Source organism: Myotis brandtii, unplaced genomic scaffold (genome assembly GCF_000412655.1).
Source record: "Myotis brandtii unplaced genomic scaffold, ASM41265v1 scaffold260, whole genome shotgun sequence".
NCBI classification, from domain to species: Eukaryota; Metazoa; Chordata; class Mammalia; order Chiroptera; family Vespertilionidae; genus Myotis; species Myotis brandtii.
This window is the reverse complement of record NW_005359881.1, coordinates 431,242-454,703: the sequence shown is the minus strand read 5'-3', so window position 1 is coordinate 454,703 and position 23,462 is coordinate 431,242. Positions and strand designations below refer to the sequence as shown.

Genomic DNA, 23,462 nt, shown 5'->3' with positions numbered 1-23,462 from the left:
ACGGCTTAGGCCAAGTGGGCCTAAGCCGTCAGTCGGACATCCTTAGTGCTGCCGTGGAGGCGGGAGAGGCTCCAGCCACCACCGCTGCACTCACCAGCTGTGAGCCTGGCTTCTGGCTGAGCAGCACTCCCCCTGTGGGAGCACACTGACCACTAGGAGGCAGCTCCTGCATTGAGCGTCTGCCCCTGGTGGTCAGTGCAATGACCAGTCGTTCTGCCGTTCGGTTGATTTGCATATTAGCCTTTTATTTTATAGGATAAATTGATTTCAGAAAGAAGGAAGAGGGAGAGATAGAAACAACAATGATGAGAGAGAACTGTCTTTTAAATGGTGGGGATCGAGCCTGCAACCCGGGCACGTGCCCTGACTGGGAATCAAACCGTGACCTCCTGGTTCATAGATCGATGCTCAATCATATATAGCCACACCAGCCAGGCTCTTTGCCTTTAAAGTTTTGAAGTTCCGTTACTGTACTTTTGGCCCACGTAGGTGATAAAGTCTAACCTAGCCAAAGCCCAGCTTCGGGAAAGTAGGTCTGCAGCATGAGGAAGCGGAGGTCAGAGGGTCAGCTGTAATTACACACACTGCTCCCGCACGCTTCCACCCAGTTGAAAAGGTTACCCAAACACAACTGAGGAAGATCTGGGTGGTTTTAGGAAGCTAAGGGCCATCACAGTGCATGGATCAAGGACCCAGCGATTAAAATCACGTAAACCCTCTTCGAGTTGCTCCAGATGAGGTCTTAAATTCTCCTCTGTCACCACAACTGAATGCACCATGGGGCGCTGGGCTCCTTCCCAGGGCTGAAAGCACCAGGCAGTGGCCCGTAAATCTCGAACGTTTTTACTAGTAAGAGGCAAAAATTACTGGGTCTAAGCCACACGGCTGGATGCCTGTCCAGCACTAGCAGCTCGGTGGGTGGACTGGCCTCCTGCAGAGCCGGGTCCAGAGCTCTGTGTGTGGCTCTCCTGCCAAGAAAAGGCCCTGGTGCTGTCCTTGGCGAGGAGAGAACCAACTCGTGGCTCAGAAAAGTTCTGGGGGCTTGGGGTGTCTTTATTCCATTCTTTTTTCTCCACGCCTTCCTATCCACTCCTTAGGTAGCCAGGTCTTTAAAAGGCAACAACATGGCCCTGGCCAGTGTGCTCCGAGGGTGGGCATCGTCCCCGGCACCGAGAGGTTGCCAGTTCGAGTCCCATCCGGGCACATGCCCGGGTTGTTATCCGTAGGGGGTGTGCAGAGGAAGCTCACCCTCACATTGATTCTCTCTCTCTCGTTCTCTCTCTCTGTCTCTCTCCCTTCCTCTATCTCTAAAACCAATTTTAAACATATTTTTTAAAAAGCAAGATTACATACTGGCATAAAAAAATTCCAAGTTTCAAAGTGTTTTTGCAATGATGTTACTTATTGCAAATGAAGTTTGAAGCTAGAACCAACAGATGAAGCAGTGAGCAGGAGACGGGGGCTGGCAGGGGCAACAACACTTCTCCAAAGTGGCATGAATCTGGCATTAATAGGGAGCCAAGTCTGTGTTGCAGAGATAAGCGTCTTTTGTCACCAGATTTTTGTCGAGATAAAGCTCCATTTAAAAGACAGTTGTCTGCACACAACCTCTGGGTTGTCAGGGCGCTGAAGTTGATCCAGCTAATGAATAAACGACGTTAACCTTACAGAAACGATCAATTATAAAGCCATTTTCTGATGACCATTTTTCAAATTCAACTTGGGGTTGAGATCCAAGTAGCAAGGCGAGGAAAAGAGAATGACTGGGAATGAGCACGTGGACTACTAGTATGTGAAATGTATTGCCTTCTGAAAAACACTTTCCTTTTTATTAGTCATCACTAGATTTAAGATGGCTTTTCATTTAATTGCAGCAAATGGAAACCATTTTCTTAACACGTTAGGCGCCAAGCCTGTTTTGTCTTCCTTTCTGTTTCAGTCACCGGTGACTTAACGTGTTAAGCAGTTAGCAAATTAAAATCACTGTCATTCTCTCTAACCATGTCTCACATCATTTAACACGTTAAGCGCCATGCCAGTCACCGGTGACTGACACTATACTTTCCCTCCGGACCTCGTCGGTCACTGGTGCCGCCAGCATATCGGTGAAATGGGCTATTGCGGGCTAACGGAAAGGAAGACAAAACAGGCCTGGCGCTTAACGTGTTAAAGAAAGACCGCTTTGTCCACGCATCACTGAAATTCTACTTGACATTCATTTAAATACTAAACCACTGTACTCCTTCTCCTTCAAGTTCTGGCTTTTAAACAAAGCTTCTGAGCCGGCTGGTGTGGCCCAGTTGGCCGGGCGTCGTCCTGTGCACCGAAAGGTTGCTGGTTTGATTCCCAGCCAGGGCACATGCCTGGGTTGTGGGTTTGATCCCAGGTTGGGGCACTTACCGAAGGCAACTGATCAATGTTTCTCTCTCACATCGATATTTCTCTCTCTCCCTCTCCCTGCCTCTTTCTCTAAAGTCAATAAAAATATATTTAAAAAAGAAAAATAATGCTTCTGAAGCAAATTCCATTCATTCATTTCACAGAAATGCATTAAGGTCTGTGCCGAGCTCTGAGGACAAAGTTGGGGAGAAAGCCATGGTTCCGCCTCCCTAGGAGTCACCGGGAGAGCCAGACAAATGACCCCCAATTCACAGAAACGGGACACGTGCTGGCACAGGGACAACCCCCAACATCCCAGGGGAGCGGAGAGCAGGAGGGATGCCTGCACCCCACCCAGGGAGGCAGGGAGGGCGCAACAAGCGGCAACGTGGGGCGGGGTGGGGGGGGGCAGGTCCTCAGAAGCCGTCTTTACCCCCTGGAACACAAGGGGAGTGAGATGGGGGGGGGGCAAGGCCACTGTGTCCTCGCCTCCTGCCTGTGGACCAGAAAGCACAGGACTCTCTGTCCTTCTCTGGAGGGGACTCCTGCCGGGATCAAAAGCAGTAAGTGGTGTGTGAACACACAAGGTCGCTCACAGGAACCAGCCTCGGAGCAGCGCTGCTGTCACAGCAGAGGCAGGAGGCGACGGGACTGGAGGAGGAAGGCCGCCGTAGTTCAGAACGAGGTAAAATGTTTCTTAGTGTCAAACATCCGCAAAACGCAAGATCTTCAGATGGAAACTGCTTCTCCCGACTTGGACCCGAGAGAGACAGAATTCAGAGTCTGTTCTCTGCTTCCATCATCACTCCCTGCCCCCTCCCCGGGAAAGCCCCTCAGAACACGTCAGAATGTCCTTGGCTTTCTCACTGACGGCCACTCCTCTTCTTTTCGCAATTTTGACAAATACAGGCAAAAAGGGGGCCTCGCCCTTTGGGGTTATTTTCTAAGTTGTTCCCATCGCTCGTCATCTTGGGCTTTATGCCCTCGTGGAAGGAAAGAGGACTCGGGGTTCTGTCAAGAGTACCCTGGGCTCCCAACCAGCTCTTGTCTGAAATAAATATGCAACATCGTGCAGGGGCCTCCGATCCCAACCCTACGTCAGCAGATGAGGGGCTCCAGGACGGCCTTCGTTTCAAGGCAGCGTCTCCCTCGAGCTGTTGGTTAACTTCAAAAGGACAAGGAATAACGTCACCAGGGGACCCAGCAGATACCACCTCAGCCTCCCGGTCAAGGTCAGCTTTGCCAATGGAGACATATGGACAGCAGGTACCCCCCGGGATGCACGGAGGAGGGCACGTTACTGCTCTGGTATTCTTGCCACAAAGGCACAGCCTTCCATGGACCATGAGGGAAGGACCAAAGAAACCCAGATTGGAGGGCTTTCTACAGTACAGCTGACCAGTACCATTCAAGATGACCAAAGTCACAAGAGACGAGGGAGGGAGGGAGGGAGGGAAGGAGGGACTCAGGCCCAAGGAAGCACAGTGGGCCTTACCTTCTTAATGAACGCCACTGAGAACGTATCCCAGGACACGATCCCATGGTCCATCAGCTCCACGAAGGCCGTCAGCGTGAAGGACAGCATGTCTCCAAAGCTGGAAAACACAGGGAGGCACAATGGTCACGGGCCCGGAGCCGAGCGTGGGGAGAGACACAGAAGAGCTGCAAGAGGTCACTGGGGTCAGCGGCTGGGCCACAGACCATGCGGTGCAAACCTGTGTCCAGGGACAGGATGCAGGCCGGCCTCCCAGGCTGCCCAGGGAGCCGGGCCGCAGTGGGACTGACCGGGCTCACAGTGACCCCGCCCTGGTGAGCTGTGCCTGCTGCACGGAGGCACCCCCTCTCTGAGCCTGTCCGTTCAGCAGGGCACTGGACAGCGATCTCTATCCAACCACAGGGCTGCGTGTAGCCTCAGCAGTAGCGGGGAGCATTCGGCACGTGAGGGCTTAAAGGACAGCTCAGCCATGAGCTAGGGTGACGGAGACAGGCAATAGGTGTCCAACAGGGAAGGTGAGGAATGATTCTCTTCAGAGTATTAGCACTTTGCACAGGATCTGCGTGGCCTCCATGTATCTGTGTGTGTGCCTATGTGTGTGTGTCTGGCCAGGTGCACACACAGACACGAGCTCATAGAGTCGAGCCTGTACGTAGGTAAGGACACTCGTTTCTGTGTGACACTGGCCAGCATCTTCTTTCTGCACAATGTCCATGGAGAGATGACCGCTGGCTGGCAGCAGGTGCCTGTGGCTGGAGGACTGTGGGAAGGGTCTAAGGTGAGCACTAGAATTTCACACAGAGATGCAGCAAGCGCAGGTAAAGGCAGTTGTGCCCCCCATCAGACAACATCCTGGTTTCTGGTGCCTTCAAAACAACACTTTAACAGACACCTTGCATCTCACAGAAACCCATCTCTATGGGAAATGCTCATCATAATAAACCTGAGACTCTCAAGATTCAGACTCTCCAAGTTCATGGGATCATGGGCCTCGGGACTTCTACACGGCCTACAACTGCCCTGAGTCATTTGCTTGGTTTTTAAAAATAGAGTAGCTTGTTCAGATTTTCAATCTGTAGACTCCTGTTTACCACAACTGCTACACCACAAGATGTCAATTACTCGATTAGAAAGCAGGCCCGTGTTTCTTTTAAAGCAGCTTCACAGTTTCCCTTCCTCCCTGTGCTCTCAGCGCAGCCTCAGCAATGACCTTGGGATCCTGCATCTCCCAGGAGCTGTGATGCTGAAAAGAAACCCAGGAGAGAAGAAGCGGCCCCTGCCCAAAGCTGCCAGAGGGCAGAGAGGAGGAGACGCAATGGAAACGGGTGAGCAGGTGGCTCCCAGTCACAGGGCAGGAGTTCCCCTCCAGCTCGAGGCAGGACATCAGTGGTGCATCTCTGCCTCAGTTTCCTCACTTATCACAAAGGGACAGCGATGCTGCTGGTGGTGGTGCCTAACTAGACGACTGCTGGGAGAGAAGCCACCTTCAGGCAGGTGCGGCATGGAGGAAGCAGCATAGACTGCTGGCTCGGACCATCATGCAAAAGCGAGGCTTCGAAAGGTAAACGAAGCCTGTGATTGTCGAGTGTTTGCCTTCAATGTGTCCATAACGATCTGTCTTTGGAGCCAGAAAAATAAACGTGCAAGAAAAGCCAAACCACTCAGGCCAGATAGAAAAGCAGCAAATACTCTTTTAAAGGCTCTCTTCTGAGTCCCAGTTGGGCACTCACAGCCTACAGGTGCCCCTAGGTGGCATCAGAGGATCAGCCCCAGCAAATAAAATCCAGACCAGAAAACACACTTCCTTAAGGAGAGAACAAAAACGTAGAAAGACAGGAGAAAAGGGATGAAGAGAGTAGCAAGAAAGGTTAAACAAAAATTCCAGAACGACTCTTTCTATTGGCAATGAGTCAAGATAACACAAACATCTACTGGGGGGGGGGGGGGGGGGGATAAGAGAGCCAGGCAATAAAGCAATTAGTAAGATTTATTAAAAGATTGTGCTGGCATTAGTATTACTGTGGATACATTATTATAGAATTATAATATTCATCATAAAACTATTAGCTGATTTATTATTTTAGCATAGTACTAGTAGTAAGTAATATTAGCTAAATTTTTTAACTTAGGAAAGAGGAAAACCAGCAGCCATATTGCTCAGAGTTGCCATCTGCCTACATCAGGCATGCTCAGAGACGTCCACGCTCCAAGTTTCCCAGGTCCACGCCTGGAGGACATGTCCGTGGCCTCCACACTGAGCCCAGACGGCCTCGGGTCATTGCTAACAGAACAAGCAGCGGACAGGCCGTGGCAAGGAATGCACACATTTTTGGGAACAAACCCTTCCTTCCAGTCCCTGTAGCGGTTGAGGCTGGGGTCAGAGGCGCTATTAGTCTTCGCCATCTGCTGTAGAAGCAAAGGATGCGCGGTATGAACGCTCTCTAGTTACCCGAGGGGAAAGGACTGTGCCCTGCTCAGGGAACCCACAATCCATGTGCCTGTGGTCACATCTGGGGATGGCCCTTCGTCCCAGTGCTCCAGTGCTCTGCCTACAGACTCCTCCTGGAAGGGCTTTGGAAGAGGATGCAGAGAACGGGAAAGAGTAGAGTTTGGTTTCCAAATCTCCAAGTTGACTTCAGTCTCCAGGTGACCACGGAGGGGAGCACCATTTCGGATACAGCGGACAGGGCTTCCTGTGCTAATTATCCTTAGTGTGAACGACTGGCAAGTGAGGGGAGATCTTCACATCACACACCAAAGCGCCCAAAGGAAGGACTACTCTCTTGGGCCATCTAATAACATTTTATAGAAATGTTATAGGATGATATTTACATGTTACACAATTATTACCTAATAACATGTATACATACATTTATATACATGTTTTAATATGTAATTACACATTATATAGAGATGTTTTAGACATATGATATGATATACAAATGTTATTAGATATGTTAGGTCTATATATATTGTGTTGCATATTATGTTATTAAATATATAATGCACAGATTATATGCTATATGTATAGTGCATAGGTAACATATAATTCATTTTGATGGCTTGCTGGATGGCATACTAAGTTTCTAAGAGGTAGAACTTTCTCAAAATTCAGCTTCAAACCCTCAGTTGCAAGGAAAGGGCGGCCATGCAAAATGTTTTAACATTCCAGATCAGTGGACGCAATCACTTCATTTCAAACGAGGCAGCCACAGAGCTCTCAGCACACCAGACACAGGGTTTACGTCCATTTCTGGAGGAGACACTCGGCTCCAAAGAGGCGGAGGCAGGAGCCACGGGCTGAGCTCTGACGTCAGTGCTGGTGGAGAAGATCCAGGCCCAAGAGGTGCAAATATAGAGCAAGGGCCCGGCCCAGGAGGGAGCATTCTTGTTTGGTTGGCTTATTTATTTTGCATCAAGTGCTAACCTAAAATTTGTGTAGCGCTGACTGCCACAAATTACACCGACTGCAAACTCTATGCTGGCGCAGAGTCACGGTCCCGGCCAACACACCATGTGTGCTGGAAACATTCGAATCAATGTTTCTCATCAACTCAGTAGAGACTGTCTTCATTCCAACAGATGTCAGCCAATCTCGTAGCGTTTAAATTTATGCTGCTAAGTTTATATAAGAATAGTGCTTCCAAATGTTTCCACTGGGGGCCGTGGCCAAGACAAGTGGAGGAAAGGTGAAAAGAAGGGCCAGTTTTAAAGTGATCAATAAATCACACTCCATGTATCCTTAACGGCCAATGATAATGAACACTGTCCTGCCCTGTCCTTTGAGTTTTCCTTGTCAGGCAGTTCTTGAATAACGTCACTTAGTTCAATGCCATTTTGTTATCGCATTGATGAGATGCTGTAGAAACGTAAATCTTGTTGATATCAATTAGTCTGTGGTAGCATTGGTTTCCTTCTGTGACATTTTGCCACAGTTCTAAGAACCTATCGATGATGCTAGTGAGGACTTAACTGTAGTTTCTTTTGTTTGTGATAAAATTTATATGCATTGAAATGTATGGATTTCTATACAGCTAGACAATGCCTTGACCTTCAGAATCATAGCATGATTTATGTCAGCCAACAATCTTTTGGCTCTGTTGTTAAAATTTAACTGTGGATCAATTCTGGACTCTTTATTCCATTGACCTGTTTGTCCTCTTATAACAATACCATACTGTCTTAATAACTAACTTTAGAGTAGTAAGTCTTGAAATCAGTTGAAATCCATCAACTTTGTTGGTCTTCGTTGTTGTTTTTCAAGACTGTTTAGGCTATTCTAGGGTCTATGCACTTCTTTTAAGTTTTAAGATTGATTTATAATTTCTTTTTTAAAAATTGTACTGAATTGAACTTACAGATTAATTTAGGAAGAATTGCTCTCTTCAAAATGCTGTGTATTTTAAACCACGAAATGGTACATTCTCCACTTACTTGGGTCTTCTTTAATTCCTTTCGGTAATATATTTTTCAGTGAACAGACAGTGCATGTCTCTTGTTAAATTTATTCCAAAAAATTTTATGATTTTTGATACTTTGTAAAGAAAGTTTTAAAATTTCATTTTCTAGTTGTTTGCTGTTAATGTATAAAAATACCTCACTTGTATATACCGATGTTGTATCCAAAAATCTTGCTAAATTCAATTATGAGATCTAGCAATGTCTTTATAGATTTCTTTGGAATTTTTACATAAACATATCTTCTATAAATAGAGTTGTTTTACTTCTTCCTTTCTGACCATTATGTCTTTTATTTCTTTCTTGACTTATTGCTATGGCTAAACACTCCAATACAATGTTGAACAGAAGTGCAAAACACATTTGCCTGATTTCCCATCTTTAGGAGGAGGAAATTCAGTTTCCTCACATGAAGAATAATGCATTTTTTCCACTGCCTTTATCAGGTTGAGGAAATTATCTCCATTTCTAGATTGCTGAGAATTTTTATGAATGAATGTTGGATTAATAAAACTTTTTCTGTGCCTATCATCTATTTTCTGTATCTATTAAGATTATTTTATTCTCCTTTATTTTACTAAATACTGAATCACACCCAGGGACTGACGTTCAAACTTTACCTTTTCCCGGGATAAAACCTTATTCGCTGCAAAGTATTATCCTTCCTATCTACTGCTTGACTGTCATTGTTAATGGGCCGCACCTGGTTTCTTTGATGATCTACCACTTTTGTTTCCTGTCTTGTCTTGTCCAGTTTTGCCATCAGAGTGAGAACAGCCTCATGACTTCATCTGATTACTCTCCCATCTCAGGAACCAGGGCCCTGAGCACCGACTCTGCCTAGGACTGCTCAGCAGAAGTCACAGTTCACACGTAGTCCCCCTTCCAGTCTCCACACCCACAGAACAAAACCCTGGCAGATAAATTTCAAGACATCATTTTGGCTTCAGAGCCCCACATTCCTCTCCATTACCAAGTTGTATGAAGTTATTAGAGAAAAACTCAGTTCAAATCTCGGTCCTACCACCCGGTTGTAGTTTTGCACTAAGGAAATGGTGCTAATTTTGCTAATCGTGTGTGGTGGGTGTGCGTGTGAATGAGAGCAATGAGTGTAAGCAGGTGACGGAGCCTGGGACAGAGTGAGCTCTCATAAAAGATGGCTCCTACTGTCGTCACCATGAAGTGCTTCTCCTATATTAAGAACATATATCAAAGTAAGACTTAAGGAGCTTTCTCCTAGAAACTCAAGATGGCTTTCTATACTTCACTGCAATGAAATACCTGACAAGTTCCTGCCCCCAACCCTTCTGTGTGTGGGAGCGCCGGGAGGATAGAGGATTCAAGAGCACTACCTACCCTGAAGATACCGGGCTTTTTCCTCAGGGCTTAAAAAAATCAGTCTTCCTTCTCAAACTGAAATTATCTGCTTAACAACTCGGTAGAACGGACATGTGTCCAGCCCACCACGGAGAGGTTCTAGGCCCTGTCTGGACTCCTCTTGTTTAGTGGGTGAGAAAGGCACCGAGGAGGAAAGACTCTAAGACAGGGGCTCTGTGGGTCTGGACACATCATCATGCAGTGCACATACAGGCAGGTGACCCAGCCCTTTCTCAGGCTCAAAGTCAACAACTTTCACTCCATACTTCAATCCTGAGTGGGGTGTTTGTTTTTACTGAGCCATTGAAGAGAATGGCTTTGAACATCACATAGGCCACAAAAAAGAAAGCTTTTGTTTAATGCAATACATAAAATTATGCCCAGCCTTGCCCCAGGAGAAGGGTAGCAATCCCGATGTACTCATTCTGTGGCTACAGACATAAAGTTCCCTTTGTGCCACAAAACAGAAAGAAAGAGGAAATAAATTTTTAAAGAACCTGTTTATAAGAACATCAAACAGCAAAATAAAATCACTCAAAACATCTACATGCACAGCTATCTGAGGACAGAGACTAATGATGCAGGAAGGAGCGTGTTATATAAGCTGAATCAAGCAATCATAAATTCTTACCAAGGCTTCATGATCTTCTGCAACTTCTGGTATCGTCTGCAAAATTTAAGAACAATCATGTGAGGAGCATGTTTGAAAGCAATCATTTTTTTACACAAATTACATATCTTGAAGAAAGCTCAAGATTAGATATAAAAAGACTTAACCACCATGAGGTAATATATTATTCAAAGTAATATAGTGATTGGTATTCTCTAATGATAAGAAACAATCATAAGGGTTAAACTACTGTAACCAACCTATTACATTTACTTATGAGTAAGGGCAACAAGACCACTCCATTTGACTCAGAACCAATATGTGTTCAAGGGGAGGGGGGAGAAATCCCTGGAGATAATAAGAATAAGGTACATTTTCAGTGAAAAGGGTGACACCTAAAAGTACTAGAGTTGTTCTTAAGCGTATCCTCAACAATAAAAACGGAGTTGATTATCTTTCTTGGGTAAAATGCTCACTGATTTTACTTTCTCTTTTCTTGAGAGAAATAAAATTCCGAAGGATGGCATCCTGAGACATGGCAATAGTCTTGGACAATAGATGGGACTCTGGGATGGTAGCCCGCAAGAAAAGTGTGCAATGGACACATCTTGTCTGCAAGGAAGGACGATTATACTTCTTAAAACACTGGGGTCAAGAAGATAAAGAAGCAACTGATTCTAACCTTGTCAAACCACTTGCATTCCCCGAGTCTGCCAAGTCTCTCTGACATTATGTTCTTCCCTCTGTATTCAATACCCACCCCTCCTTGTCCAACTAGCTAAATCCTACCCTAAACTGTCCTGATTCTAAGGCCCCAGGGAAGCCTCCCTGAGCGCTGACTTCCCTGCCTGGCAGACTGAGCCCACCCATGTCTGCATGTGCTGAGGACACGTCAGCTGCATGACCTAGGACATCTGTCTTTCCTGGAGCCCCTTGAGGGCAGGGCTCTGTCTGCACTGTGACTCACCACTATAACGTCAGGCACATGCAGAGCTGGCTTTCAATAAACAGTTGATGAATAATTTGGCTCTTCAGAAGTTAAATTTCCCATTTGCAACCACATAAAATGTAACCACTTCAGAAACCTAACTGACCATGAGAAGATCAGATCTAGTCTTTGGTAAAACAAGGGTTTAAAAAACATATAAAGAGATCTTCCTCTTCCTCCTCTCCTCCTTTACCTGCCTGCAGAGCTGGCTTTCAATAAACAGTTGATGAATAATTTGGCTCTTCAGAAGTTAAATTTCCCATTTGCAACCACATAAAATGTAACCACTTCAGAAACCTAACTGACCATGAGAAGATCAGATCTAGTCTTTGGTAAAACAAGGGTTTAAAAAACATATAAAGAGATCTTCCTCTTCCTCCTCTCCTCCTTTACCTGCCCTTCTTAAAAAAAAAAAAAAAAAAAAAACAAAAAACAACAAACACAAACAAAACAGTATATTGGCTTCCTTCCTTCTTCCTTGAAAAAGCTGGGCAATTAAAAAAAAAAAAAAAAAAAAAACAAAAAAAAACAACAACACAAACAAAACAGTATATTGGCTTCCTTCCTTCTTCCTTGAAAAAGCTGGGCAAAAGGAGTAGGTGGCCACAGGGGGACAGGCTCGGGCACAGGTGGGCCCTCTTGGAAGGGCTGAATAGTACCTCCCACTGAAAGGAACTGGCCTCCTTTGAGCAATGGCTCCTGCCAGGGGTGGGACAAGGAAAGATTTAGCTAAGTCTGGAACATCTCATTGAGCCAGAAAGTAAAGAAATGCTCACAGAATAATGGGAGGCAGGTCAGGACACAGAGACAGCTTGAAGAAGGTTCCACAGCCAATCTGGGACACATTGAGCATCAGAATACACAATAAATGATAGAGGATAGCCCACTAAATAAAACAGGAACAGGTAAGTCCACATTGTTCTATAGGGCGGTGTGCCAGTACTGTTGAAGAACCAAGTCTCTCAGGGAAAAACATACAAGCCTCATTTGTACCATTCTCCATTTTCCATGGTGTAAATTACTCCAAAATTATTACTGACAAAGGGGTGGCAACATTACCATGCAAACCCCAGAAGGCACTATCTTAAGTGGTCAAAGTAAACACTAGTAACAAGACTGAGAGGCACCCTGTGCCATCAATATGATGCAATTAAAAACAACACCCACACACGCATCTGTGATATCCCAGCCACAGGCATACATATGGGTCTAAACTTTGGATAAGACTGTAGGAAAAAAAATGTGTTTCAATGGAAAATTATACAGTGTTTATATAGCATACTCTTCTGGGTTATCAGGTTCCTCCTGCCTTATAGTCTAACTGATGCATATGTATATTTTGTCCTGTCTGTTAGTAATTTAATTGACTTCCTTCCTGCTGGTGAGAAACCAGTTTTATCTCCATTTGCAATTCATTTCAACATTCCTGTGCTGCAAATAAATTTGAGCCCCTTTAACTTTTCCTTTGAAATGGTTAAAACATTTTGCCTGGCTCTCATTTCACATCAGTAAAATGAATTCTTTTAACATGCGTTCATTTTTTATATAAAACATGCTTTTATCTTTCCCTGAAAATTAACTTTAATGAATTACCCTTTAACAAACCCAAATTGGAGGATATTCTACAAAATGGCTGATCTATAGTCTTAAAAGTGCCAAAGTCATGAGTGAAAAGAACAGTGAGAAACAGCTCCAGACTGAGAGGTTAGGAAAAGGCCGGACAACTGGTTGCGAGGCGCTACCTTGAGTCCAATCTTTGTATGAAAGGACAACAGGGACAACAGGTGGGACCTGACCTTGCAACTTTCCCATTCAGTGTGTGACTGTTAAATTAAGCGAGGAGGCTGGCAGGCTGAGGTCGCTCCCGTGCCTTGGAGGCCTTATGAAAGCAAACCAAAATCTAAGCCATTAACTGCCTCAAGTTTTCAACCAATCAAAGCCAAGTAGGCTTTAACTGTAGCCAATCAAATAATTCCCTTGTTTTGCCCCGCCTCTTCTCTATAATAGCCTTTCCCCCAGGTTCCTGTGGGCAGAAAGTTCCTCACCACCTCCAGTTTGGCACTGAGCAATCTGAATTGATTTTTGCTCAAATCAATTCTTAGAATTTTCAATATGCCTCTGTTTATCTTTTAATAGAAACTGTTTCAAAATAAATCATCTGATGTGTGTGTGTGCGCGTAAGTAATATATACAGCAGGCACAGCGATTTCTCAAAAGAGCCTTCTGGCCTGGGGCCTGGGCACCTGAGGTTTTTAGGAGTGTTCCCCATCCTGTGGCCACCCCTGGCCCGGGAGAGTTGCCCTGACCAGCCTGCGGAGATAAACTCAGCCACCAGTCACCGGGTTCCTACTCCTCCACTTCCTCACGATAGCTGCACATTAAGCAGGAGCAGAAGAGGAACTTTTTTGTTGTGATGTCTGTTTTCCTAATGGAGGGCCTTCCTCTGTCTCTCTCAAAATACCCAGCTTTTAAAGAGACAGGACAAGAACAGATGATTCTGGAAAAGCTGATGTTCTGCAGTGGCCAGCAGCCTCTTATTTCAGCCCAAGGTATGGCATTCCTTTCCCAAGCGGAAGATAATCTCTCTCCCTGGGTGGTGGGACCCCCTCCCACAGACACAGAGACAAAGCCAAGAGGGGTGGGTGGAGGGCCATCCAGCTTCAGGAATTTCCCGCCCCACAACCCCTGACAAAGCCCTGGGTAGTGGGCCCCTTTGGCGTTTGTGATGCAAATGTCTGGGGAGGCCCCAGAGGGCTGCTCCCTTTGGACCTGCCTGAGCTCGGCAGGGTGCATGCCCCAGGCCGGCAGGCAGGGGGCGCGAGAGACCCACAGCCTTTACAGCCGGTGGGCCCCCGCAGACCGCACAGAGCAGCTTCCTTGTGGCAGGGCCTGGGAGCAGTTTGCTCCTCCAGGTGAAGTGCAGGCCGTGCACCGGTGACTTGCACGTGGAGGCCCAGCAGCGAGTCTCTGGCCTGGCCGGGGCCTTGCAGCGCAGCCCAGGTTTATAAACCACGCCAAGCTCTCCGACACAAGAGCACGAGTTAGAGCTGATAATCCCTGTCCCTGGAGGCGAACAACGTGGCTTCCAAAAAAGAAATTCACCTTTTATGTGAAGATAGCCTTTCAAAGAATGTCACTCAGAGTCTGAAACTCATCTGCCACTTGATACAACCCCCGGCCCCCTGCCCCGCCATGTGCCTAACCCAGTGTCCGCAATATGCAGCATCAAATAACATCCACTTGCTAAATGAATAAAACCTACAAACCCATCCCGAGTGTGGGTGCTGGGCAACATCAAAGCCAAGGCTTCACTCAAGCCACGCCCCGATTTCCTCAAGGAAGAAATGCCACAGCTGTGATGCCCACATGGAAAACATGATGCGAAGAATGAACGTTTAATAAGAAACTGTGTGTGAATGAACATTGTCAATCATTTTTATAAGCACACACACATATAGCGAGACATGCACACAGGATGCTGGCTTCTGTGTCATGTGAACGACAGGATGGGGAGGGAACTGATCGTTTCTATGATTGTTGTTTGTTTTGAAGCCCATTGCTCAGGGGCTGTGCCTATGTCTAAAATAACGGGGGGACTCTTTCCACTGTTCCTCATGCGACCAAATTCGGGAGCAATGACTTCAAACCCAGCAAATAAAAAGTCCTTGTAAATTCCCCAGATTAGGAAGAACTCCTCCAATACCTCACTGTGATTTCCTTAGAAAAGCTAGAATCCCTCGGGGAACATCTGCCCAGCATTGACCGGACTCATAACTGCATGGTCAAGTACAGGTGAGGGCATTTCAGCAGTTGTGGGGAAGCTCTTGTTTTAAAACGGCTTGAAAATGGGTACAGTCTCTGAATCGGGAATTTCAGTCCAACATGATAATTTGAATTTTCACAATGATTTTGCTAAATGAAAAGCTGATTGGAAAATTCTCACAATCATGGAAAACAATGTAAATGTTCAACCATAGGGGAACGATTAACCACACTGAGCCTACCCTTCACATTATTATGTTATTCTGTGAATCAACCGAACCCCAGCAAAGCTTTAAAAATGAATTCATACTCAGACAACAAATACAATGAGGGGAATACTATTCAGTCACAAGAAAATACTGTCAGGTATGAAAAGCAAGCTACAAAGAGCATGAAGGTTATAATTCTACTTTTCTAAAGCCTCTGCGTGTATGTGTATGCGTGTGTATGTGTGAGCATGTGTGTCTCTGTGTGCATGTGTGTATGTCTGTGTCTGTGTGTGTCTGTCTCTCTCTGTATGTGTGTGTATGTATGTGCATGTGTGTGTGTCTGTGTGTATCTGTGTGTGTGTGTGTGTGTGTGTGTGTGTGTGTAGGAGAACATACAGAAAGTATACACACCCCAGTGTCAAAAATATGTGTCTTGGGAAAGCTGGATTAGACATGATTCCTATTTTCCTGCTTCTGCTTATTTACATTTATTTTTTAAACAATAAATACAATTGTTTTTATTAAGGACAAAAAGCTAACTTAAGAACCTGTGAGTTTTTGTAAGTACCCCAATTTAACTTTTCTCTCTCTGGACTTTCCTGCTCAGGGTGGTGCTGAGGGCTTACTCATATTCCAATGGCGGAATTTTCCTGTCCCGTTGCCACGTGGGAAGGAAACTATGAGGATGCTGCCCGTTCCTTCTTGGAAATGCCGCCCTGTTCTCTGTCTAAGGGCGAAGGGCACGGGCGCACGGCCCACTGTGCGTGGCAGAGACACACAGGAATATGGGCCGCACTCACACCCGGAGCAGAGCAGTGTTGTTTGCCGAGGGGGATCGAGAGTGGCAGGTACCCATTTCTCTTCTTTCCAGTCAAATAAAATACATCATTCCTGAGAAATCTTCTCATGCCCATCTTTTTTTTTTTTTTTAACACTGTCCATTCCAGAATGTTCCCTACGGACACCATGCCTTACTCAGGTTGGGGCACCATGTTCCCCCACAACTTGCTCCCACATTTATGTTTCAAGCTGAAACTAGGAATGGGCTTTCCAAGTCCCACAGGGGTGGAAATTAATTCCCGTTTTAAACGCGATACTCGGGCAAAGTGCCACTTCCCCGGGCTGTGCGGTGGCTGATGCTGCCCCATGGCCCCTGGTACTGGCTGGAGAGAGACCTTGACAAGCTCAGCCTCGGTAATGACCAGCAGGTGAGAATCTCTGCATCTCGTTAGAGCTCAGAGGCAGGAGGGAAAATGCAGCCACATGTCCTGGGTGTTTCCTGCAGTCTCCACAGGTCCTGCTGGGACACCTCTGCCCCAGCGGGAAGTCTGCCCGGGCCCGAGGAACTGCAGGGTCTACTCGATTTGTGTGGTTTCTACTCCAAAGGTTGTCTGCTAATTAGTTAAAGCCTTGTTCTACATTTAATTGAGAAGCCAAGTTTCCTTGCAAGAAAAATGCCTCTTTCTTTTCTTTTTCATCTGAGCAGAAGATCTGAAAATATAAAATAAATATATATATCTGAGGATCCACTGAGCAGCTTCCTAAGGTGAGTGGCAGGACCTGCAGAAGGAAGGCAGGAGGCTGGGCTTGGCTTTGAACTTCTGTGAAGAGGAGAGGAGGGCAGGAAAGCTGCCTGGGAGAGCAGGCAGTCCTCCCTTACACAGTGTGGCGGGAAGGTGTGGGAGGCAGATGCCAAACAGAGCTCACCCAGGATCTGGGCTTCTGCTTCTCTGCCTAGAACCTGGCTGTCCGTAGCAAACTGGGGTGGCTTCTGAATCACAAGCAGTTAAATGTTACATTGAGAATCATATGCTATTTTATAAAAGGAATTCAAGCCCGGCTGGCGTGGCTCAGTGGTTGAGCATCGACCTATGAACCAGAAGGTCATGGTTCGGTCCCTGGTCAGGGCACATGCCTGGGTTGTGGGCTCAATCTCCCAGTGTGGGGTGTGCAGGAGGCAGCCGATCAATGATTCTCTCTCATCATTGATGTTTCTATCTCTCCCTTCCTCTCTGAAATCAATAAAAATATTTTTTAAAAGATAAATAAAAAAGGAATTCAAGTCCTATAGTTCACATACAGCCGCTCAATCCTGACATCTCTCATGTTGTCCCCAATCTTCAGTCTGAGGGATGTGATTTTTGGGGGGCCCCTCTGTAGATCAAGATGAGTTACACAGGAAGGCAACGGCAGGGATAGGAAGTAATGTTGAAAGACAAATACATAGTATCCGTTTTTACTCCTTTTTTCCTTTTAAACAAATGGGGTACTGTCCCTTTGTTGAGTGTTATGGGTTCAATTGTGTGCCCCCCAAATTCCTAGGTTGAATCCCTGGCCCCCACTGCCTCAGTTGGGACAACATTTGGAGACAGAGCATTTAAAGAGGTGATTGGGGGTTCAAATGAGCCATTAGGGGGTGTCCTGATCCAATCTGACCGGTGTCCTTATAAGAAGAGGAGATTTGGACACACACAGGGACACTAAGGATCCATGCACACAGGGGAAAGACCATGTGAGGATCCAGGGGCAGGCAGCTGTCTACAAATCCAGGAGAGAGGCCACAGTAAAAACCAACCCTGCAGACACTGGATTCCAGCCTCCTCAACTGTGAGAAAATGCATGTCCATTGTGTGAGCCACCCAGACTGGGGCACTCTGTGACGACAGCCCTAGCAAAATGACATGATGAGAAATGAAACACTAAAGCCCTCATTGTGAACATACAGAGCTGCCAGCCTTGGGCGGTACCCAGCTACACCCCAGCCGTCTATTCAGGGTGCGTGTCACGGGGACCTCAGCTTTCAGTGGATTTACCATTGTAACTGACATTACGATTGCAACTCCAGTAAATTCAGAAGTATTAACACAATATGACTGGGAATATTGGAAAGCGTAAGCCATTGCATCCCTATGTGTGTGTGGCAGGTCACTTACTTTTGGCTCTGGCACCTGGCTTTTGATGCATCCATGGCTGGGACGTCAATACATCAATCAACCGGGGGACATTTCAACTTAGTTTTTATTTTATAAATTTTTTGTTAATGCTCACCCGAGGATATTTTTTTCCACTGATGCTCAAGGAGAGTGGAAGGAAGGAGGAGAGACAGAGAGAGAAACATTGATGTGAAAGACACACATTGACTGGTTGCCTCCTGCACATGCCCCAACCGGGGATCGAGCCTACAACAGAATTATGAGCCCTTGACCAGAATTGAACCCGAAACTCTTCAATCCTCTGGCTGATGCTCTGATCACTGGGTTTCAGCTGGAGCTTCCAACACAGACAGAACCCTCAGTCTCAATTTCCTGGTCCAGCCATTTGCATCCCTCAACTCATTCAGCTTCCCTCCATCTGATTCAAGCTCCAAGTAACAGCTTCAGATTCTGATAATACCCCCAACTCGATTCTCCCTATCCACTCCACACTGATGTTCGCCCAAAAATTTCACAAGCAGTGCTTTAGGCATCATTTGATAAATAAATGAGACTAGCCTACAACTGACCCTTCCCACTAGTCCTCTCAGATTTGTAATTTCTCCCCAATTCACTCTTAGATATTGTCCCTACTTGTCTACGAGGTAAGACCCACCAACTCCAAACTCTACAGAGCATTTATATATATTTTATTGATTTCACAGAGGAAGGGAGAGGGAAAGAGACAGAAACATCAATGATGAGAGAGAATCATTGATCAGCTGCCTCCTGCACACTCCCCACTGGGGATCGAGCCCACAACCCAGCATGTGCCTGACTGGGAATCAAACACTAACCTCCTAGTTCATAGGTCGATGCTCAATCACTGAGCCATGCCAGCCGGACTCTACAGAGCATTCTTATATGGGAGCTATTCCTGTTACTAGAAAACATCCTCTCTGAATAACAAACAAAAAACAGAATCTTTTACCAGTGCCAATTGCAGAGGCTAAATAATGCCCCATGTGGGAGGAGACAGGAAGGAAGAGAGGAAGGAAGGGAGGCTGGGAGGGGGCTGGGAGGGCTCCAACAGGCAGTTTTCAGCTCATTCTTTGAATCGCCAGGTACTGAAAAGGTTTAAAGGACCCAGGTTTAAACCCCAATTCACAATGATATGTACTCTTTCTGAAAAAATACCTACCCAACCCTGCCCATTATTTTTTTTTAATATATTTTTATTGATTTCAGAGAGGAAGGAAGAGGGAGAGATAGAAACATCAATGACAAGAATCACTGATTGGCTGCCTCCTGAACGCCCCCCACTGGGGATTGAGCCTGCAACCCGGGCATGTGCCCTTGACTGGAATCGAACCTGGGACCCTTTAGTCTGCAGGCCAACACTCTATCCACCGAGCCAAACCAGCTAGGGCAACCCTGCCCATTATTAATTTAGCATGTTAATATGTAATTAATTGACTCAGCATGCTCACATGCGCTAACCCACATGCTCTCACAGTCTATGCCTGTGGCACTGACCACATGGACATGGGATGAGCCGTGTCCTGTGGACCCTCCCTGGCACTCCGTGGTCCCGGGCTTGACCTGCCCACACATGCAGGAGCCACACCTCTGGCTCCTCACCCCCCAGTCCCTCCAGAGAAGCAACGCCTTCCCTGAGGCGAGCTCCTGAGCCCAAAAGCCCATTCCTTTCTTGTGGGGATGAAATCAAACTCCTTCATGGCCCTCTGACTCCTCTGGAAGGTTCCGGAAGCAGCCAGCCTGTCCAGCCTCTAGAGTCTAGACTCAAAGGCCCAGGAGGAATTATGCCTCAGTTGACTTCTGCCTCCATACATTTTTGATGGCAAGTCTCACAACTTTGTAAGATTTCCCAATTTCCACTCTTGTATACAGTCAGTATTTAATAAATGTTTACTGCATTTAATTTTAAATATGTAAGGTCATGTATTTCATCAATCACACATTAATTGATTTAAAACTTACTTTAGTCACGCTATTTTTGACCTGGTTTAAGACTTTGAGACTGGAAGGAGTTATTCTCGTTTGTTTTTAACTCATTCAGAGAGATAGGCGAAGGATATGAGGGCTTTATATTTTGTAGAATTATTAGTTCAATGTTGGAAAGGCCCTTTAAGATAAGGATCTAATATTTTTTCTCATAAATTTGAAATTCCAAGTCACCTTATGGAATTCCTTAATTATGGAATTCAGCACCCACTCAAATGGCTGTGGTGGTCTCCTGCCTACCCCATCCATGCAGGCCCGTGCCCTAATATCTCAACTAAGACACTGGTTCCTTAGTGGGTAGACAATCTCCTGATACTTAGGTGACAAACCTGCTCCCAGACACGAACTTAAAAGCCATTTCTTTTCTTTTTCCTGAGCCTCATCAATTCCTGGTCTTTAAAAGTAGACACTGCAATGTAAGGGAGTAACAGCCCCCCGGGCGGGGGCGGGGGAGGAAGAGCAGGCAGGCTGGACATCGGGGCAAGGGGCTTACTCGGTGCCGCTCTCCACCATCTGCGTGAGCAGGAAGATGCCGTCCAGGTTGATGAACTCCTGGGCGAAGGTGACGTCCCGGGAGAGGCTGGCCAAGTCCTTCAGCGCCTCCAGCTTGGAGTCCATGCTGGACGACTGGATGCGTTCGTGCAGCTGCTGGGCGTACTGAGCCTTAGGAAGACACAGAGGGAAGTGTGTTCACAGAGGAAACCACATGAAAATGTTAGCGTTTCATTCATGGGAAACAAGGACATGGTGGCCCTCAGTGCAAGACTGGGCAGCCCCCCACGCCCAGCGCGGTTTCCAACCACACAGCCCCAACCCGCTGCCCTGGTCACTCATTTCTCCATGGAAACTAGTCCTCTGCCTTCTGTGAACAGGCCCCCATCTCCATTTCTGGGAAAATTGAGAGCTTTTCCCAGAAACAGAGCAGGTGTCGTAGTAAGAAGGGGAAAAGGCAAAAATGTTTATCTTTTAATTAAATTTTTCATCTATAAATGGCAAAAAGCTTTGTGCTTGGTTAAGCAATTACACAAGTTTATACAGCGTGTTCACCAGTTAAGTCAACACTATGAGCGATACCTGTCTGCGCAGTGTTCAAAAGAGTCATTAGTCACCCCAACCATCTTTCTAGGTTACTGACAATCTTCCAGCACAACACAAGGATGCTTATAAATTTCACTCTTCTACATTTGCTTCCCATACATTCACTACTCACTGCATGAATTTATAACAAAGTAATTAGGAAACCAAGGAGCTTTGCCTAGAATTAGACCATCCTATATAATAAAACCCTAATATGCAAATGAACCGAATGGCAGAACAAAGGTTGCTATGATGCTCACTGACCACCAGGGGGCAGATGCTCAACACAGGAGCTGCCCCCTGGTGGTCAGTGTGCTTCCACAGGGGAGCGCAGCTCAGCCAGAAGCTGGGTTCATGGCTGGAGAGCACACTGGCGGTGGCGGGAGCCTCTCCCGCCTCCACGGTAGCGCTAAGGAGCAGAGAGGATATCCCCCGAGGGGTCCTGAAATGCCAGAGGGCGCAGGCCGGGATGAGGGACCCGCCCCCCCCCGCCACTGCACGAATGTTGTGCACCAGACCGGGCCTCTAGTGTGTGCATGTGTGTGTGTATATTTACATTTATATTGATATTGATTTTAGAGAGAGGAAGGGAGAGGGAGAGAGAGATAGAAACACCAATGAGAGAGAAATATCAATCAGCTGCCTCCTGCATGACCCCCCACTGGGGATCGAGCCCGCAACCCAGGCATATGCCCTAACCAGGAATCAAATCAAGACCTCCTGGTTCATGGGACGATGCTCAACCACTGGGCCACACCAACTGGGTGAGAATTAGACCTCTTTTTGTTTTTAATATATATATTTTTTATTGATTTCAGAGAGGAAGGGAGAGGGAGAGAGAGACAGAAACATTAATGATGAGAGAATCATTGACTGGCTGCCTCCTTCATGCCCCCACCCCCCCACCACTGGGGATTAGGCCTGCAACCCAGGCATGTGCCCTTGACCTGAATCAAACCTGGGACCCTTCAGTCTGCCGGCTCTATCCACTGAGCCAAACCGGCTAGGGCAGACCTCTTTTTAAGGTACTGGCAGTTGGCTTATACTTGCAGGATGGAGCTGGGAGGGGGAGTGAGAGGGGGTGGAGACAGATCGGACGAGCGGAACTTCTGGATAAGAACTTGTCTTCTATATTTCTCATTCATCCAGTAGAGGCTTCACTTCTACCTTTCAGTCAGGACAAGCAGTAAGGAAAAATTATTACATTCCCCTGCCTGTCCTTTTGCTTAACGGAAATGCCAGCACATCTGTTGCAGTGATATTTTAAGTCAGCACTGCGTGGTCGGAGCACTCTGTCATCCTCACGGCCTCCTCAGCTGCTGGCTCCCTCCTCTGAACCTGCAGTACGTTTCCGAGGTGGGGGAAGACGGGGTGTCTGAGCTCAATAATCAGGTGCCTTCTCCAGAACAGAAACTCATTAGAAACATCTGAGGGGCCCCATGTACCCTGTAACAGGGGGGAGACTGCTCAGTGGGGAAAGGGAGCCCACACAGGTCGGTCCTGGCAGCAAAGGGACTGCGCCCCACAGGCTCCCTAGCACAGCCCCCCTCCCCGCCAGGTTCCCCTGCCCTGCCCTGCACAGCCCCCTCCCCGCCAGGTTCCCCTGCACCGCCCTGCACAGCCCCCTTCCCGCCAGGTTCCCCTGCCCTGCCCTGCACAGCCCCGAGGACAGGGCGGGAGTCCACAGGAAAACCAATGCATCTCCAGGAGCCAAGGCAGATAACCCTGCCCCTGTCACTTGGTCAGAGGTGTTCCGTGGTCTCCCCTGTGTTACACCCCACAAATGACACTCTGCATCAGAAGTTAGAAAAGGAGGAGAAGGGAGGAGGAGGAGAACCCTCTCGACCCATTCACTGATCCCCAGTTACCGGACAAACTGCTCAAACCCCAAATCCCATATGGTAACGAGGAAGAAGAGAGAGCTGAGTGAACAGAGACAATCACTTTATCTTCTTAAACTGCTCAAGGATAGACTCTTCTCTCAAATTCTCAAATGATTGATAACATTTAACCCAAGTGAATCACTTTGAATTCCTAAGAAACTACATTTTTTCTCCAAGCAGGAGGTCTGCACTGATTATAGACATTATGATAATAATGAGTACTCAGAATTATTTCATTGTCATTATCAGTATTTACGAATGCTGTTTGGTGCTGTTAAAATTAGTGA

The 23,462-nt window shown here is 46.7% G+C and overlaps 1 protein-coding gene across 4 annotated transcripts in view; it reads right to left on the bottom strand.

Moving 5' to 3' along the window:
* ELMO1 (engulfment and cell motility 1) overlaps positions 1-23,462 on the bottom strand; it is a 402,414-nt gene that overhangs the window by 232,045 nt on the left and 146,907 nt on the right. For all 4 annotated transcript variants that reach the window (XM_005868063.2, XM_005868065.2, XM_005868064.2 and 1 more), the window contains 3 exons: positions 20,709-20,878; positions 10,341-10,376; positions 3,875-3,974 (listed from right to left, as the gene is read on the bottom strand). In XM_005868063.2, the coding sequence (XP_005868125.1) occupies positions 3,875-3,974; positions 10,341-10,376; positions 20,709-20,878 (306 nt within the window). The remainder of the gene's footprint in view (positions 1-3,874; positions 3,975-10,340; positions 10,377-20,708; positions 20,879-23,462) is intronic.